Source organism: Periplaneta americana, chromosome 3 (genome assembly GCF_040183065.1).
Source record: "Periplaneta americana isolate PAMFEO1 chromosome 3, P.americana_PAMFEO1_priV1, whole genome shotgun sequence".
NCBI lineage: Eukaryota > Metazoa > Arthropoda > Insecta > Blattodea > Blattidae > Periplaneta > Periplaneta americana.
In genome coordinates this window covers 60,737,435-60,755,766 of record NC_091119.1, presented here as the reverse complement: position 1 = coordinate 60,755,766, position 18,332 = coordinate 60,737,435, and the positions used below count along the sequence as shown (strand labels likewise).

General features: G+C 35.2%; 1 protein-coding gene across 3 annotated transcripts in view; it reads left to right on the top strand.

Moving 5' to 3' along the window:
* The window catches only part of LOC138696074 (protein IWS1 homolog), a 71,100-nt gene extending 55,045 nt beyond the window's left edge, over window positions 1-16,055 (top strand). For 2 of the 3 annotated variants that reach the window (XM_069820599.1, XM_069820601.1), the window contains exon 3: window positions 12,454-16,055. In XM_069820599.1, the coding sequence (XP_069676700.1) occupies window positions 12,454-12,690 (237 nt within the window). In that variant the 3' untranslated portion in view covers window positions 12,691-16,055. Of the gene's footprint in view, window positions 1-58; window positions 171-12,453 lie in introns of all 3 variants that reach the window. The other variant, XM_069820600.1, reaches the window with a different exon arrangement.
* Window positions 16,056-18,332: the final 2,277 nt, after the last annotated feature.

Below are 18,332 nucleotides of genomic sequence, written 5' to 3'. Positions count from 1 at the left end.
CTTGTAGCTTTTATAAGGTAAGTTTCAATGAGTACACAGATCGTTTGTAATGTTTCAGACCAGTCCGCCCTGGAGAGAAAGGTTGGGTGGCTAGGGTACATGGGCCAGAACCTACTAATAAGGACTATTTTGTGCGTCCCAAATGGGAAAATGAGACAGACATTAGTGTGGTAAGTGTGTCATGATTGACGGCAACTCTGTTGTGTTAAATAGAATGGTTCTTGTAAGAAATTCAGGAACAATTTTGTGTTGTTTGGGTAAAGGGAGATAAAAATGAGTTCAGAGATAAATGAAAACTAAACTTCGAACCCTTATTGCAAATAATTTTCTACACAAAACACATTAACTGCTAGTATTCTTTTGATTTTTGCACACTTACTTGTATAATTTAACTTGTGTGTTCATCTGGGGAACAAAATTCCATCTGAACAAAAAATGACTTATCCCCCTTTACCCGAACACCACAGAATTATGATTTTTAATTTCTCTTCACAATAATAATTTAAATTGTAATTTACATTGTTTCACTTACGCTAATGAAAGAGAAGATCTATCATTTTGTAATTTTATATTAAAATATTGCGATATTGCGTAATGTTTTTGCATTGTCTTATAATTCTGTGATTCCAAGGCGAAAGTTGTCATATCAATTTTTGGCGAAAACGATGTTTTGTAATATGTTGTGCATCCTAAAGGTATCTTTATTGTGACAAAAGATGATATGCATATTATCTGTGGTATTTTTCTCTCTAACCCATTGTTTTGTAACTGATTATTATGACTTTATACAGTCGTTCAAACCTTAAAAGCATAGGTCCTGAAAAACTGCAATAAATGACACTTTGTCTTGAAGCCACAGATTTATCGGAAATATGTTGTTGTCGAATGGAAATTAAAAGTTGATTTGCATCATTCTTTCTCTAGTTTGAGTTACGCCTTACCTTGGTAGGTACTCATGGTGGAACACAAACACACAATCCCTGATATCCGATATATGCAGAACCTATATATATGTTTAACAATTTAAGGAGTATACATTATTCAGTTACTACATTACAGTTTAGCAAATACTGTACACTATTTACAATATTTACAGCTTAGTGTCATTTTCACCAGTGCCGGTAAATTAATTTATCTCAGTTTGCTAAAACTCTGTTAATAACATGGTCTCGGGGAACACTCAAAATTTTGTTTCAATTCACTTTGATCCTTAAAATTCTCATTTTGGAACCAACACCGTCTTTTTGGTACTGCTCGAAAGAAGATCATCAAAAAAAAAAAAAAAACTGACTAGCATCATAAAAGTTTTTCATTATAATAAAAGTAAAAACAGCAATATGAGTATCTCGACGGAGTAGTTGATTATAAAAACAGTTTTGTTACCGTAAAGAACGAAGCGTGTTGATGGAGGAGAAGAAAAAGAAGAAGAAAAGGCCTAACATGACATACAAAGGGAAAGATCTGTCATTGGAACTCGTACAAAAACATATAAATGTGATTGAAAACAAATTGAAGTCATGGAGTTAAAAATGATAAGTGGAAAGATACAGCAAACATCTTTAATAAAATCTCAAGGAATGTAACTGTCAGTCAATACATCTGTATCATAGTGAAGCTATTTTTACATAAAAAGGTAACAATATTTTTTGCCAGTCACGTTAGCTAAGAATAACATTTTTAGTTTGAAACTGTCAGCTTGCCCAAGTAAACGTCAGCTCTCAGCAAGGTGCAAGTGTTATGCACTTTAAGTGTACTGTAGCAATACTTGCAAAATGCAACACATTGTTGTCCTGATGGATCAGGAGCCAACCAGTTCGTAATGCGAGAACGAATTAAGAGAAATTCAAAGAAATTAAATCATTAATTAAAAAATTTAAAATAATGTATGTTTTACATTACTATTTTGAAGCCTATTAGTTTATTTATAAAGTAATTTCAAGGATATGTACCGTTGGAATAAATATCTTATTTTAATAATTAAAAATCCTTGCACATTAGAAATTAAATAATTCTTGTTTGTACTGCCACGTAAAAATATCAACTCTGTAACATAAGTCGATAACTTACCTTTCAACAATGGATTTGTCTCTCAGAGCATTGAATTTTTTTTTTTCATTGATTCCGGTTCACGTTAACACTTTGTTTAAAAAACTTAAAATTGTTTAACGACATGTTAAAAGTGTTAACATTTTTAAAAAAGGTTATGTACCTGAGACAGACGGCCCGTTTCGACACCGGTTCTGTGTCATCTTCAGTGTCCTACGAACAACTGATGTTCCTGTTGATCTTGCATTCTGCCATTTGCATTCGTCAGTTGTAGGGGTGGGGGTGTGTTGCTCTTGTGGTGGGGGGTGGTTGTTTGTGTGCTATGTATCATGATATCGAACAATGTGTGGGTATTGAACTGTAATTGTGTATTAAGTAAATGTTGTGGGTGTGTTATTGTATGTTTGTATATTTCGTGTTGTTCTAAGATGTTTAACTGTGGACTTTTTGGTGTGATGTGTAGAATTTCCATATCTGTTTCTATATTATTGTAGTCATGATTATTGCTGATAATATGTTTTGCGTAATTTGATGTGATGTATGGTTTGGTTATAGCTTTAATGTGTTCTTTATATCTTGTTTGAAAGGTTCTTCCTGTCTGTGCTATGTAAAAATGTGGGCAACTATTGCATTTTAGTTTGTAAACCCCAGTTGAAATATATTTATTTGAATGTTTGATGTGATTATTTAGATATTTCTGTGTTGTGTTATTTATTTTGTATGCTATCTTGTATTTTAGTTTTCTGAATGAAGTTGCAATTTTGTGAGTATTGATATTGTGATATGTTAATGTTATGTATTTATTCTCATGCTGTGTTTGTATTGGTTTGGTCTGTTTTTGTTTTGCCTTTTTTATTAGTGTGTTTATTATGTTAGAGTTATATCCATTGTCTTGTGCTATATATTTTATTGTGTTCAGTTCTTCAGTATAATTGTCATTGTTTATTGATATGTTAATAATTAATCTGTGTGTCATTGTACGGAAAGCTGCATGTTTATGTTGTATGGGATGGTTTGATGAATTGTGTATGTGTGTTGTAGTTGTGGTGGGTTTCCTAATTATTTTGAATTCATGTCTATTATTTGTTTTGGTTATGGTGATGTCTAAGAAATTTATAGCTTGGTTATGTTCTGTTTCTATTGTATACTTTAATTTGGGATGTATTTTGTTGAGTTGTTGATGTAGGTTTTCTATTTGTCTTTGTTTCCATTATATAAGACTATTATGTCATCTACATATCGATGCCAGTACATTATTCTCTCTGCGTGTTTGTTGTTGTCAGTGTTTAGTATGTGTGTTTGTTCTATATTATGAATGAAGAATATTTTTGAACATATCTTACTTTTTTTCCCCTGAATGCCATATTTGAACACATTGTGCAACTAATGCAAATGCAAACATTTAAAAATCAAATTCTCAAGAAATCGTCTACCAGTGCAGGGACATACAGAATTGTACTGTGAGTATTTTATTCTATTGCATGTCAATGTTCATGCGTACGAATATTTTTTCAATTCAATTGTGTATGTACAATCACATTTGCTAATTTTTATGTTGCGTTTTTCCAAGTACAAATTAAAAAGAATTAGGGGCTTTCTCTGAATTTTAGGGGGATTTTTAATATGATACAGGGAGATTTGGATTTCTTGTCCCTTGGTTGGCAACACTGGGAGGAGGAAAGATTGACTGTGGTATTTAGTAAGTCTATGGATTGACTCTCCTCCTCACAAACAATCCGCATCCTTCTCACAGCTTTCGCGCAACACATGAGCGCGCATTGTTTAAAACTCGATTAACCGAGGTTTTCTTATAGCTGTGAACTTAAAAATTATAAAATTTTCCTCGAATTTCATGGCACATATACTGTATTATTTGGTATTTACTTTCAAAAGAAGAGAAATGTGAGGAGGACGTTCCTCCTTTCTCTCCCCCGAGAATTTTTTGTTTATTTTAGTAGGTTATTTTGCGATGCTATATCAACATCTTAGGTTATTTAGCGTCTGAATGAGATCAAGGTGATAATGCCAGTGAAATGAGCCTGGGATCCAGCACCGAAAGTTACCCAGCATTTGCTTATATTGGGTAGAGGGAAAACCCCGAAAAAAACCTCAACCAGGTAAATTGCCCCGACCAGGAATCGAACCCGGGCTAACTGATTTTGTGGCCAGATGCGCTAACCACTACTCCACAGGTGTGGACTCCCCTGAGAAACTGCCACTGCATACGACTCATTTTCTTTTAGGGGAATTGTCATGGATAATCCTGTTTTTACGGCCAATCTTCCACAGTTAAAATATAAACTGAGATAATGTCACAAACCAAGATATTATGTTGGCGAAACGCAAAATAAGCATTACTATAGTTTTTCAGTACAAAAACCTGGATAAAGAAATTATTGGTGTTGGTGAAAATGGCTGTAAGAAGATAATCTGTCTTGAAATATTGGAGAAAAAATGGCTTCTTGTAGTACCACAGTCCAATATCATACAGTAAGAAACTTGAAGTGATTTTTTGCTTTTCTCGCGATACAGCGCTCCAAGCGGTTAGCAACTGAAAGTACTAGGAACAAAAGACTGTGCGATAGTAGCGATCTTAATGGCTAGCAACTAAATTTCACTTCTCACTGGATGTATATTCCCTACGTATTGAGCTTCGTGACTGTATGTACTAGACTGTGGTAGTACTTCCCTTTTCAGTCTCTAGTCAATATTGATCCTATTTTTTAATAACATGCTTCGCTTTATACAGAGTGAATCAAAAGTCTGGAACCATATAAATATATTTCCATATGCTTGATTTTCGATTACTATTGGTGTTACCAGTATTTGTAAGACCAAATGCTCTACCAGTGACACATTCGATTCTACCTCTCAGCTATTTCAAAAGCCACCATTTTGAATGCAACTTTGAAATTTTAAATGGAAAGAGGGTTATGTAGGTACTCAAAATCATGTGAAATTTTCTGAGAAAAACAATGATGCAATCCGTTTTGAGATATCTCTAATCGTTTTCAAGTTATTTAAAAATAACTGTCATAATGACACAAACATTAGTTACTGCATCTACAGATATTTTGTAACGTGGTACTGTACTAAGGAGGCTTTGGAAAAGGTATTTTATGCAATTCTGGTAATTAACTTTTCCTGCTTTACTGTTTGATTAAACTGTAACAGTTTCAATGCATTGTTGTGATTATTTGAAGCTTTCCTGTAACAAATTTCTTGATTTTCGTGATGGTATTATCGAAAGAAGGAAGCTTGATATAGGCTATGAAGAGAAAATTGAGAATGTGGATAGAATATTTTGTAGCATTTCCGGGGTGACTTTAGCACAGGCTTCAATGATACGGTTCTTTAAATGTTCCACATTCTCAATTTTCTCTTCATCCCACCAAGTTCTTTATGTAACCCCAAAAGAAAAAAATCAAGGGGTGTTAAAAGGAGAGACCTGTCTGGCCATTCTACTGGTCCATGTCGGTCAATCCAGTGTCCAGGGAACTGTTCGTCCAGTCTGCTCCAATATTTCTGTGGCTTAACCTAACAGAATGATGAATGATATCAATTCTTTCCTCTTTCGATAATGCCATCACGAAAATCAAGAAATTTGTTACAGGAAAGCTTCAAATAATCATAACAATGCATTGAAACTGTCTTAGGTTAACCAAACAGTAAAGCAGGAAAAGTTAATTACCAGAATTGCATAAAAATACCTTTTCCAAAGCCTCCTTAGTACTGTACCACGTTACAAAATATCTTTAGATGCAATGACACTAATGTTTGTGTCATTATGACAGTTATCTTTAAATAACTTGAAAACTATTAGAGATATCTCAAAACGGATTGCACCATTGTTTTTCTCAGAAAATTTCACATAATTTTGAGTACCTACATGATCTCCTTTCCATTTAAAATTTCAAAGTTGCATTCAAAATGGCGGCTTTTGAGATAGCTATGGGCTAGAACCGAATGTGTCACTGGTAGAGCATTTGGTCTTACAAATACTGATAACACCTATAGTAATCGAAAATCAAGCATATGGAATATACCGTATTTGCTCGCATAATTTGCGCCCCCGCGTGTTTTGCGCACCCTAATTTTTAAGGGATTATTTTGAACTTTATTTTTGCTCCGTGTATTTTGCCCACACATTTTACGTACATATTTTTTTCAGTGTAGTAGGGATTACGTACATATTTTTTTCAGTGTAGTAGGGATTTTCCTTCCCTACAGTCCATCGTAGGTCATTCACCAGCAACTGAAGTACCTGCTTCAGAAAGAAACCCCAAAGTCCCGCTACTTTAACAATGCTTGTCCTTGGTAGAGACAAGTTACTGGTATAGAAAATTAGCCCTACCGTAAATACTTACCTATACATATACTAATTGAGATAAACTCAGAACAGGACCTATTGTTTGAAAAATCCGCATATTTTACGCACCCCAATTTTTCGTTGGCCAAAGTTAATTAAAAAGTGCGCAAATTACGCGAGCAAATACGGTATTTATATGGTTCCAGACGTTTTATTCACTCTGTATAATAGATGCAGAAATTATGTTATTGTCTTATATGCACAGTTTCAGCGAGAAAGAACAAGTAAAGTTTAAAGTGAGAATTTCCTTGCAATAAGAGGAAAGTAATAATAATAGCTTATCCATGAACCCAGAAAAGACAAAACCAATGACTAACGCGTCTGAAGACCGGATGCACTTAAATAGCCAGCCACTAGAATATGTGGAAGATTATACCTACCTGGACCAGAACCTGTCCTTCTCCAGCAACTCAGAGAAAGAAATAAAAAGACGAATCAGCATGGCATGGAAGAAGTTCTGGTCCCTAAAGTTCATACTTACAGACAAATTCCAGAAGCTAAGCTTAAAGGATGAGACCCTGGAAAATGTATATTATCAGTCCTACTGTATTGATGCCAAACCTGGTCCCTAACATCAAGACAGAGGCGTATGCTTCAAACCTGCCAACGCAGTATGGAAAGAAAACTCCTACAACTTTCTCTGAGGAACAAAGTCAGGAACAAGGAGCTACGCAACCGTACCAGCATGAAAGACGTCCTAAACACCGCAGAAAGGCTGAAGTGGAAATGGGGAGTGCACGTGGTAAGGATGGACCACAGAAGATGGATGCATAGACTCATTGGGATCCTAGGATCGGTAGAAGAAGAGTGGGACGCCAGATGACTAGATGGGCTGATTTCTTCAAGAAGAAGGCAGGAGCACAATGGACGAGCAGAGCAAGAGACAGACAGCTATGGAGAGATCTAGAAGCAACCGTCCTCAGTGTGTAGTGTGGTGCGAATAGGGAGCGTACAAGTGCATATAGTGTTTAGCTTAGTACATAGAAACGAAGAAGTGCAGCCAAGTTCGATGATATTACTCCTTAGAGCCAACTCACCTAACGAGTGAAGTCTACTGAGCCAAGCCCTGTCAATCAGGAGGCCCTTGCCCTTACAGGATCTAGCAGGCTAAATTTATTTATTTATTTAATAATAATAATAATAATAATAGTAATATAATAATAATAATAATAATAATAATAAATCTTCAAAATGCTCTAGAAATTTGAAAAATCATATATTCGGAAATGAGTTTATTACTAACAGATGACAATATTATATTCATTGTTATTTGCTGATGATTAATTGGTAAATGCAGAAGAATATGAAGACATGGAGTATTTGACAAGCAAACTTATAGAGGAATATGGGAAATGGGATCTGAATATAAATCTTAAGAAAACATATTACATGACAATAGCTGCAGGTTCAAAGGATTTAATTTTGGAAAACGGAAAAGAAAATATGTTGTTGTTGTTTTCTAATGCCAGGCGTTTGACAATAAAGTCATTTGACCTCTTGCACTCCAATATTTTTCAAAGCTATTATCATGGTCAGCCACTGAAGCAGTGGCGGCTCGTGAGATTTGATGTTGGGGGTTCACATATTGAATATCAGTACTCATAAATAAGTTACGACATTAATTTATAGCATTACTGTTTTCGTGTATATGAACTCATTCTCGGAAAAAATAAACATAAAATCAAACTGTAAAAATCAAATACTCACCTAACCCAGTAATTCGGAAGAAGATGATGTTGCTGTTGAATGTTTGTAGTGAAAATCCATCCTTCTCTCCTTTTTTGTTGAAAATATGTTGATCACTCCTCGTTGAAATCCACACATTCCGTAATCATGGATTTTTCAATGGATAGCATTGCTAAGGCCGTCAGACGTTCTTCCTCCATCGTACTTCGAAGAAACGTTTTCACCCGCTTTAATGTAGAAAAACATCTCTCTGCTTCCGAGGTAGACATAGGCACTGTTGCTATTATTTTCAGGAGCTTCGACACTTCACTGAATGACTCTACCACGTTATTTTCGATGAGGAATTGCAAAAGATCAACGACACCGGACGCATTTCTGAAGTCATTTCTCATGTAGATCACTTTCAACTCAGATTTCAGTTGTTGGAATTTAAGAAATGGATATGTTTCTATTACAGATGTCAAGGTTTTCTCGGGGAACATTTTGTTATAATTTGGAAAGTGTTTCGAGTCGAAAAGATTTGCTGCCAACATGTGATTTGTAAATGAAAATCTCAATCGTACCTGATTCAGAATCACGTCACAAACTTCTTTCGCTGCCACGAGAGATGTGGGTGTTTTCACGACGTCTCTTTGCCTTATTGTCCTCTTCACATTCAGCTGCAATGTTATCGATGCTATTTTGAATTTTCATTACTTCTATTTCAAATGAAGAAATTGCATTCTTGATTTTTAACGAATCAGCTGTGATTTTTTGTATTTGGTTGTAGAGTATATCTACATGAGGCATGATCCTGTAGAAAATTTCCAACCAAAAATTAAAAGAAGAAAGTTCCATTTTCAACTGCAAACCTTGAGCTTGGTTTATGGTTAAATTCTGTTTACTTGTATTTTCAATTTTCTCCAGGCACTCCAGAATAGCGTCTTTATTTTCATATACCACTTGGACAGTTCTCAAGTTAAAATTCCATCTGGTATTGGAACCATGCGGAACTCTTTTCCTGACAATTTCATCAAGGATGGCGATCCTTTGAGGTGAGCCGGCAAAGAACGAGGGTATTTCTCCAATGTTGGCGAAAAATACGCGGACCTGAGTGTTCTGACTAGCAGCTTTAGCCATGATCAAGTTTAATTGGTGGGCGTAGCAGTGAATGAAGTAAGCGTAAGGATAATCCTGTTGTACTAAGGTTTGAACTCCAGCATTACATCCACTCATGACATTTGCACCATCATAGCTTTGGGAGATTAGTTTCTCTTTATCAGTTTTCAGAATCTCTGCAAGAACATCTTTGATGCAGTTCACCAAGGAAAGAGCGTCATGACCAGATGGATTCGAGAAAGTCCAAAATCTTTCCACTGGTTTCCCGTTCAGCAACACATAGCGAATCACCACCACCAGCTGATACTTTGATGACACATCTGACGTTTCGTCTGCTGTCACAGAAACAAAATCAGCATTAGCTATTTCGGCCAATATTTGTTCACGACACACTTGAAGCATGCAACTCAACAGATCATTCTGTATCGATTTTGATGTTCCCTTGAAAACAGTTGCTGTAGTGAGTTGATCTTTTAAGACACCGTCTAACGCAGATGTGAAATTGATTAAACCTCTAAAGATTCCCGGGTTTGATGATGATGTTTTTTCATCATGTCCTCGCAGTGCTAATTCAAATTCACCACAAAACTTGACACAATCGATAATTTTCGATAACACATACCGATTTTTTCTCACCACGTCATTATGTCTTTCAATATTTCTCCTGAACGCATTGTCGAGTTGTTCCCTGATATCTGTTTTCCCAAGCATTGACAGATCCAATGTTGCATTCTTATGAACCACAGACTCTTCGTGTTTTTTAATTTTTTGAGTCAGATGACTTAAATCACACACCCCTGTTTTAACCCAACTAGCATCACTTTCTTTAGCAAAGAGCAAACACGGGAAACAGAACAATTTGTTTGTGATTTCACATCCACAGATCCAGTTATTTCTTTCATACATTTGAGGCCTGAACACTCTACAAAATGATTTACCCTTACATGATCGACCCTGAGAAACTGATAAAAGTGGAAGTGGTCTTCCCAGAGCCTTTATTTCAAGTTTTTTTTCTAATGGAAGAGATGAAAAGTTGATTGTCTGGAGAACATTAACACTATTTTCCGCCATTACAAATCACAAGTTTAATTATAGGCCTAGTTAAAAACGCTCAACGTCCTTACGTAAAACGTATAAACCTATTTTCCACCATTACAAAGCACACGTTTTAGTATTGTTAGAAACACACTTTCTTACGTAAAACGTATTTACAATAACATTGGTTTCACTATTATTATCGGTAGGTACTTATACAGAAGTCCGCGCCGCGGGAACACAATGTTGTAACTGCCTCAGAACTTCGCTAAAAACAACATTTCTTACAAATTCATGAGCTAGTCCTCTCCCACACTCAACCCCTCTGAAGTGTTAACAAAAGAGAAACCTGTTCTATTTAGGCAGCTTTGAAGCAAGCTGGATAGCCCTCTTGCTTTAGAGAGAGAAGTGTGAATGACAGACGAGGATAGTGTGAGTGACAGAAGGACACTGTTGGAGCCAAAGTTTTCGTTGGCGACAACAGCGTTTTTTTTAAATACACTTTTCTTCTACTTCTTAGCGTGTTCCCACTGCCGCAGGCTGTTTTAAAAGGTCTAGCTGGTTTACGTCTGAGAATGAACCCCCAGATGCAACTATTTCGCCCGACTTTACTGGCTATAACTCACTTATGCTCTAACCAAAAGAAGCCGAACATCCAGCAGTTTCTTTCTATAGTTACTCTTAAATATGAAGAACGTGAGTGGCTTCAAGAGACAGGGGGTTCAGTGAACCAGTGAACCTAAAGACGAGCCGCGCCTGCACTGAAGCACAGATTTTGAGGTGTTCCGAATCCATTTCTTGGTTTGAGTTGCACAATGGGCAGTTAGGGGACTGATATATTCCAATTCTATGCAAGTGTTTGGCCAAACAATCATGGCCTGTTGCCAATCTAAATGCAACTACAGACGATTTTCGTGGTAAATCGGGAATTAACTGTGGATTATGATGCAGAGAGTTCCATTTTTTCCCTCGAGATTGTGTTATCAAATTTTGTTTGTTGGCACTAAAATCGTCCTCCAGTGGCTTAAGGAGGGAAAGCTGGTGATCAACAAGATCTCCCAGCTAGGTCCAATGGACCATCGACCAACAGCAGGTGTGGTCCTCCAGACATTCTGGGGGTTGTGTGTGAATGAAGTAGCCACCAAAACGTTAAAATATGGTGTTCACTTAAATCGGTTACAACTTGCCATTTTCACTCCAATATGAAATGAGTACCATTAAGGTAAAATTATCCGGAAAAGAAAATATAAATCATTATGATGAATATAAGTTACATATTTAGGAGTCAAAATAACTAAAAATGAAAATCACGAAGGTGATGTAAATGAAAGAATTAACAAAGTGAGATAACCAATTTCAAAATTAAATAACACTACATGGAATAAAGATATCACAACAAAAACAAACATATGCGATTATTAAAAGCACATAATCATATCTTACGGCTCAGAAACGTGGCATTTGAAGTCAAGGACAGTAGCAAAACTACATTTTACAGAGATAAATTTCTGCAGAACTGCAAGAATATCAAGGAAGGACAAAATTAGAAATAATGTTATAAGAGAAAAAGTGAAAGTGCAAGGATCGCTTGTAGACTAAATCAAAACAAAACAATTAAAATGGTTTGGTCATACGAAAAGGATGACATTGCCGAAAAAAGTAATGAATGTATTCTAACGGGAAAAAGGAAGAGGCGAAGACCAAAATTGACATGGGCACAAGGAATAATTAAAACAATGAGAGGGAGAGAGAGGATTGGAAGATGGGGCATGGGAGAATAGAGAGGAATGGAGAAAGACTATAAAATCCTGAAAATGAGTATAGGAAGGTGCTCTAGGGCATTGTAAAACCTGATGATGACAATAATAATGATTATGGTGATGATAATAATAATAATAATAATAATAATAATAATAATAATAATAATAATAATAATAATTTTCCAGATATATTCTATATGAGTGACAATGCGTTTTGTGTGTGTGTGAATATTTTCTTTTTAAATAGATACAGTTAATATTTTCAGTAGATTATGCATTGTACAGCATAGCAGTAAACATTTTCTCTACTAGCCCAACGTGTGGCATAGCCCACTATTTTAGAACAGCTTTAGACATTCTGCACTTTAATAAGATGGTTCCCTGTATTGTAAAGGTTTAATGATAACCTTAGTCGAATATATGAAGCTAATTTTGCTTGTCACTTTTGTTTTGCTTCAGTCCATAAAGAAAAGGTTGAACCCCTTCGAAAGGTGTTTGCTGAACATGAAGCGACTGAAGATGCAGGAAAGACGAACTGTGTCTGTGACTGTATCTATTGACGGTCGCAAAATGGAAATTGAGCTGTTTAAATGCTTGGAGAGTCTGACAGTGAAGAACTTTGGTTGTCATGTGAAATTTATGTGTAATATCGATATTTTGTTTGTTTTAATGTTAAAATTTTGTTTAATAAAATAAAATTACCCATTTTATTTCAGTTATGTTGCAATCTCTTTCACCAGAATTAAGAAATATTTCAGAGTTCCGTATTGTTGTTCACGTAGCCTTTTCTTTAGTGAAATTTCTACGTGAGGAAACAGACTAGTGGAGACGTGCCGGTAGGCTAATTAAGGGAATTACAACGAATTTTGACAAAAAAAAAAAAAATGAAATTTTGGTTTTATCATTTTTCGGTAGTGTAAAATGATAATATGATTTTAGACCTATTTCTTCCAATTGTCAGATTTAACCCTATCTTCGGCAAAAAAATATTGTAGTAATTCTTAATGCAAAAAATGTTGTGAATTAATTTTTGTCAACAACTCAGTGAAATTTTAAAGTTATTTAGCCGATTCTGTACATAAAAGTATGTTACATAATTTGCCCTATTTTTCCTACATCTGTAGCCTTTATCACTTCTGAGAAAAGTGCTTCCAAAATTGAGGAATTTAACATTGCATGATATGGAAACTTTGACACCATTTTTCTGCACTTTCTTATTATTGTGATATTGGTGCACTTTTCTCAGAAAGTATTGTACCCAGAAGGCTGAAATTAATATACAATGTCACTGTGATGACATTTTATTAGTAGGTTAAATAAATTAAGTTTATTTCTATCTTCAGTAAAAATAAAAAAAAATAATTTGTAGTAATTCTTAATGCAAAAAAAAAAAATGTTACGAATGATTTTTTTTTTTTGCCATCCGCTCAGTGGAATTTTAAATTTATTTAACCAGTTGTATACATAATAGTTATTTATGGTACTTGTGAGGTAAGTGCATCTTTATTGTGCGAGTGGAAAGATTTAAGCACGAGGCGTCATATGGCATGGATTTTAGAATCGATACGCATACTAGGTAGGTTATGATGTAGGAGGCCATGATTAGTGAAGAATAGTATCTAAGGCATTGGATAAATAACAAATTATAATTAATTCTATAATTTTAATATATATTTTTTTCAGTTTCAGGGATTATTTAGAAGTGTTCATGGGACTAATGTGATTAAAATAATTTCACATTTTACTTCTGTAAACTTAAGAGGAATATTAAAACGTAATTTATCATCGTGTCTGTTTAGCTCAGTTGACTAACACGTGTTGTTTTAAAATCCTATAAACCCAACTTCGCAGGTTGAAGTCTCCTCATATCCCAAAATGTAAATTATTACAAAGTTTATAAAAAAATACATATTAGATATTATTAGATATGGATGCAATGCACAGATTGAGTGTATGTATATTTAAGAAATGGTAATAAAGAAGTAGAGGTAGTGACATCTAGTAACTAATATATTAACTTCTTGAATAATAGTTGAATGGAAAAGTATACGTGTGTATATCTGGGTACTAGAAAAATACTAATGAACTGTGAGATAAAGTTCAAACTGTGAGGTAAAGTCTTTATCTCACTAGTGTAATAAAGTAATGCTGAATAAAAGCCTACTTTACAAACGCAAAAGTATTTAGTAAAGGCATGTTTTTTGTTATGGTCATGGATAAAGTTATGTTACATATGCTCTATTTCTTTCTACATTTGTATCTTTTACAAATTCTGAAAAAAAGTGTACCCAGAATTGAGGAATTTAACATTGTAAGATATGGAAGTACAGACTCCGCTTAAAATTTTCAGGGATGTGATTTTTATTGCCCTTTACGTTATTCATAAAAGAAAACCAGTATAACTTAGCCAAGTTAAGTTTAAGAAGAAATTGGGAAAGAGCAAGTCGAAATTTGTGGTCCAAATTTAAAAAAAATCTTAGGAATAAATTTGGCATCAGTTTTCTCGTAATTTCTTAAGTAAACTCTGCGCATTATATTCAGCTCTTCATTTAGAACTACATTACTACTATTTCATTGTTTTCACGATATTTAACTAAGTTTCTGAGAATAGAGTGAGTGTATAACTATCCCATCCCACTCCATCTACAGAACTGCTTACAGAAAGCTGGACATTAATTAAGTATAATAAATGTTGTATAGTTTTCAAGCTGTTTAATATTCATTGAAGTGCATCACAATATGATCAGCATACTTCAAAGTACCTTTTTGATATTGCATAATGCTTCCTGGAGAATGCAATTTGAATAAGAACTCTCATCTCTCGAATTTGACTTGCTTTTATATATATCTTCAATGTAATGTAAACAGTCTGACAAGAAAACTTCAAGAATGATTTGGGTTAAGTGTAAATCAGAGTGCATATCACTGTAATATCTGTAGCCCATATCTGTCCGACATATATAAAATGACTGAAGCAAGAACAGTTTTTTTTTTTTTTGGCAGAATGCGCCAAAACGGCACCTTTTTAATGTGAATAGGCTACGTCTAAAAATTCGGTCCAATATACCTAATAGGGTGTCATCCCAGAAAGTCGACCAACACATTTTCAGGCCAGTTTAGTCGTGTCTTTAATTTCCAAACTGCACAACATAATTCAATGAAGTAAGTGACGATTGACAAACGAAATATAAAAATGTATCCAACGTGACCTTGAGTTGGAGCAAATGATGCCATGTAGAGAAACACTGAATGAGGAATTTGGCGGATTGCACAGTAGCCGAAGCAGTTTAACTCGAGAATGTGAAGAGATACAGTATCTCGTTCATAGCAGTGTCAAATGATTCGTAAACTAACCAGATCTACAATCTCAATTGATCAACAATCAACAATCGACAAGTTAGATGAAAAATTCGCGAGTGGATTTGAGTGAAGTGAGAAAATTCACAATTTCGAGGCACATGCAAGCCAGATGGGGGCAGGTGTATAAGCAACTGGTAGCAAACAATAGAGCACTATGGTTTCTGTAGCAACTGGCATGTTTACTCTTAATGCTGTGATGTCAAAGCAAGCGCATTTTTCTGACTTTGACGTCATGTGCTGGCATTAAGCGCTAAGTATGGAAAAAAGAATGATTACGTATAGGGATAAGCAGCCTGTTGGATGACGAAAACAGTGGTGCCAGTGGCATATACTGGTTTAAGAGCCTGGGCTACCACTGACCCTATTATTACACAAAATATATTTTAAATCCCTATAATAAAATTCCTTACTTATTTATAAGTGAATTCCAGACGTCTTGATTGGGACGAAAATACGTTGATGACTTCGTCTTTGAAATTGCAGTTGGGCCACTTGCGAAGTTTCTGTAAAAATTACTTCTCAATGGACATCAGTGCCAAGCCGGATAAACGTTCTTGTATATGAGTTGATCTACAGTAGGATTTTATTCTCTTCAATGCAGAAAATGTTCTTTCTACCGATGCTGACGTAGCTGGTATTGTCACAATTAATGTTGCCAATTTAAGGACTTCAGGAATAACTTGGTTCAGCTGGTTTTCATATATGGCATATAATATTTCATGGATAGGTTTGTTCGAAAAATCAAAGACTTCTGCTGAATATATTACACTTAATTCATTTTTTCAAATGTACTTGATCAAAGTGACTGTTATAGGACTGAAATAATTTGTTTAGTGCCTCATTCGGGAAGTTTTCTCTATAAGCAGAAAATTTTTGAGAATCTAGGAGATGTGTGAACTGAAGCTTTCCATAATCAGAAAATCTGTCAGTAATTTCCATGTGCATACGATCTAGTATGCTGTAGTACAGCTTTAATGGTGGCTCCATTGTATTGGCTGAAGAATTTTCATTTTCCATATTACTCCATATGGACGGAAACCCACTACGTCTGAACTCTGATATAGTATTTTTTTAACTTTGATACCTCTTGCAAGCAGTATGCTATGTCTAGACTTTTTGTCTGAAGAATATTGTAGAGCACATCTGTATGTGCGAACACTCTAGCATAAACTTCAAGAAGAAATATATTCTGAAAATGTGTGAAAAAATACAAATATCCTTGAGCCTGCACAATTACATCATCCCAGTTTTCTTCAGAGTCATTACAAATGATATTTTCAAAGAAAGCAGTCAGTTGTTCTCTGTATTCTTTACTGTATTTACAAGTCGAGATGTAAAATTCCATCTAGTTTGTGCTACTTTTGGGAGTTTCTTGTTCATAAATTCTTTGAGTTTTTCTGATCTTTTAGGAGATGATGAGAAAAATTCAGCTAAACCCGACAGTGATTTGAAAAAAAATGCGGTATTCTGGAATGGATGAAGTAGTTTGTTGCAAAACTAAATTGAGAACATGGCTGTAACAATGAACAAATAGTGCTTGAGGATACTTTTCTAGAACTTTTGTTTTTAAGCCATTAATATTTCCCGCCATAACTGAAGCACCATCATATGTCTGTGCAATTAACTTATTGCCGACATTGTATTCTGCTGTAACACCTTCCACATGCTGAAACAAAGCAGCAGCAGTTTTGCCCGAACTGACGTTTGTGAATCCTATAAACCGTTCTTGAGCATTGGCAGTACTGTCGACGTTTCTTAAAACAGTGGACAATGACTCTGATTAGAGCAGTCACTTGTTCCATCAACAACAATGGCCATAAAAGGTGCTTCTTCTACTTCAGGTTTTATGTTCTTTATCATAACCCCACTTATAGCAAATGTTAAGTGATTCTGAATTGCAGGAGAAGTACCACGAAATACTGTTGAACCCAAAAGATGGTTGGCCAGTAAATGGTCAAATTCACTTAAGGAACTTAAATATTCAATATAATTTCCTTTATTGTCTGATTCCACATTCTCGTTATGACCCCGAAAAGTGAATTCTTGTTTTCCTAGAAAGCAGACTGCGTTAATAAGACGCAGTAAAATCTCCCGATTTCTTTTCACAAGAGCGTTCTGTTGGTTGATGTGTAGAGCTTTTTGCTTATCTAGCTGTAAATCAATTCTTGTCTTCCCAAAGTTTGCAAAGTTCATGCTACTACAAATATGAGCTTTTGATTTGTCGTGTTTTAGGACTGCCGTTCGAAGGGAGTTCATATTAGAAAACCTCTCTTTTGACCACACATTAGTTTCGCGGCTAAATAACAAACATGGCCAGCAAAATAGTTTAGACAGTTTAGAACTACCACACAACCAATTCCATTTACCATATGATGTTGAAGTGAAATGGCATGTGTACTCACGCTGTTTTTCTTTTCTGTCCATGGACAAATTTAACTCAGGAGTTGGTCTTTCCATTTTCACAATTTCAACTTTCTCGTTGTATTTACGACGGTTAAAAGGCACTTTTAATAAACCTTCTACTACACAGTCATTTTCAACACAAACCTCTCCAGAAACTTGCTCTGCCATATTTTTCACAATATCACTTAATTGGGAAATTAAAAACTTAATAATTCACAATTAATATAACTCTTAGACACTCGAACAAATCACACATTTAAAATACTGTAATGCAAGAACTCAATCACATTCATGAGCTGGAGTACTAAGCGTATTGTTGCTTTGTGCCTGCGAAGAAACCGATCACGAGAGCGGCAACTCGTCCGGCCTACACTACACGAAGGAAACAGTAGGAAGCGGGGGACAGGCAGTTGTGCGAAGGACAGCGTGCGCGGAATGGTCACAGGCTACCATTCGTAGGAGCGGTTTCTCCAGCGACGATGCCGCCTTGACAACTTGTTTCTTTTCGAGAGCAGAGAGCGCATATAAATCTAACAGATACTTTAATTTTAATTACTATGATAAAACTAATAATA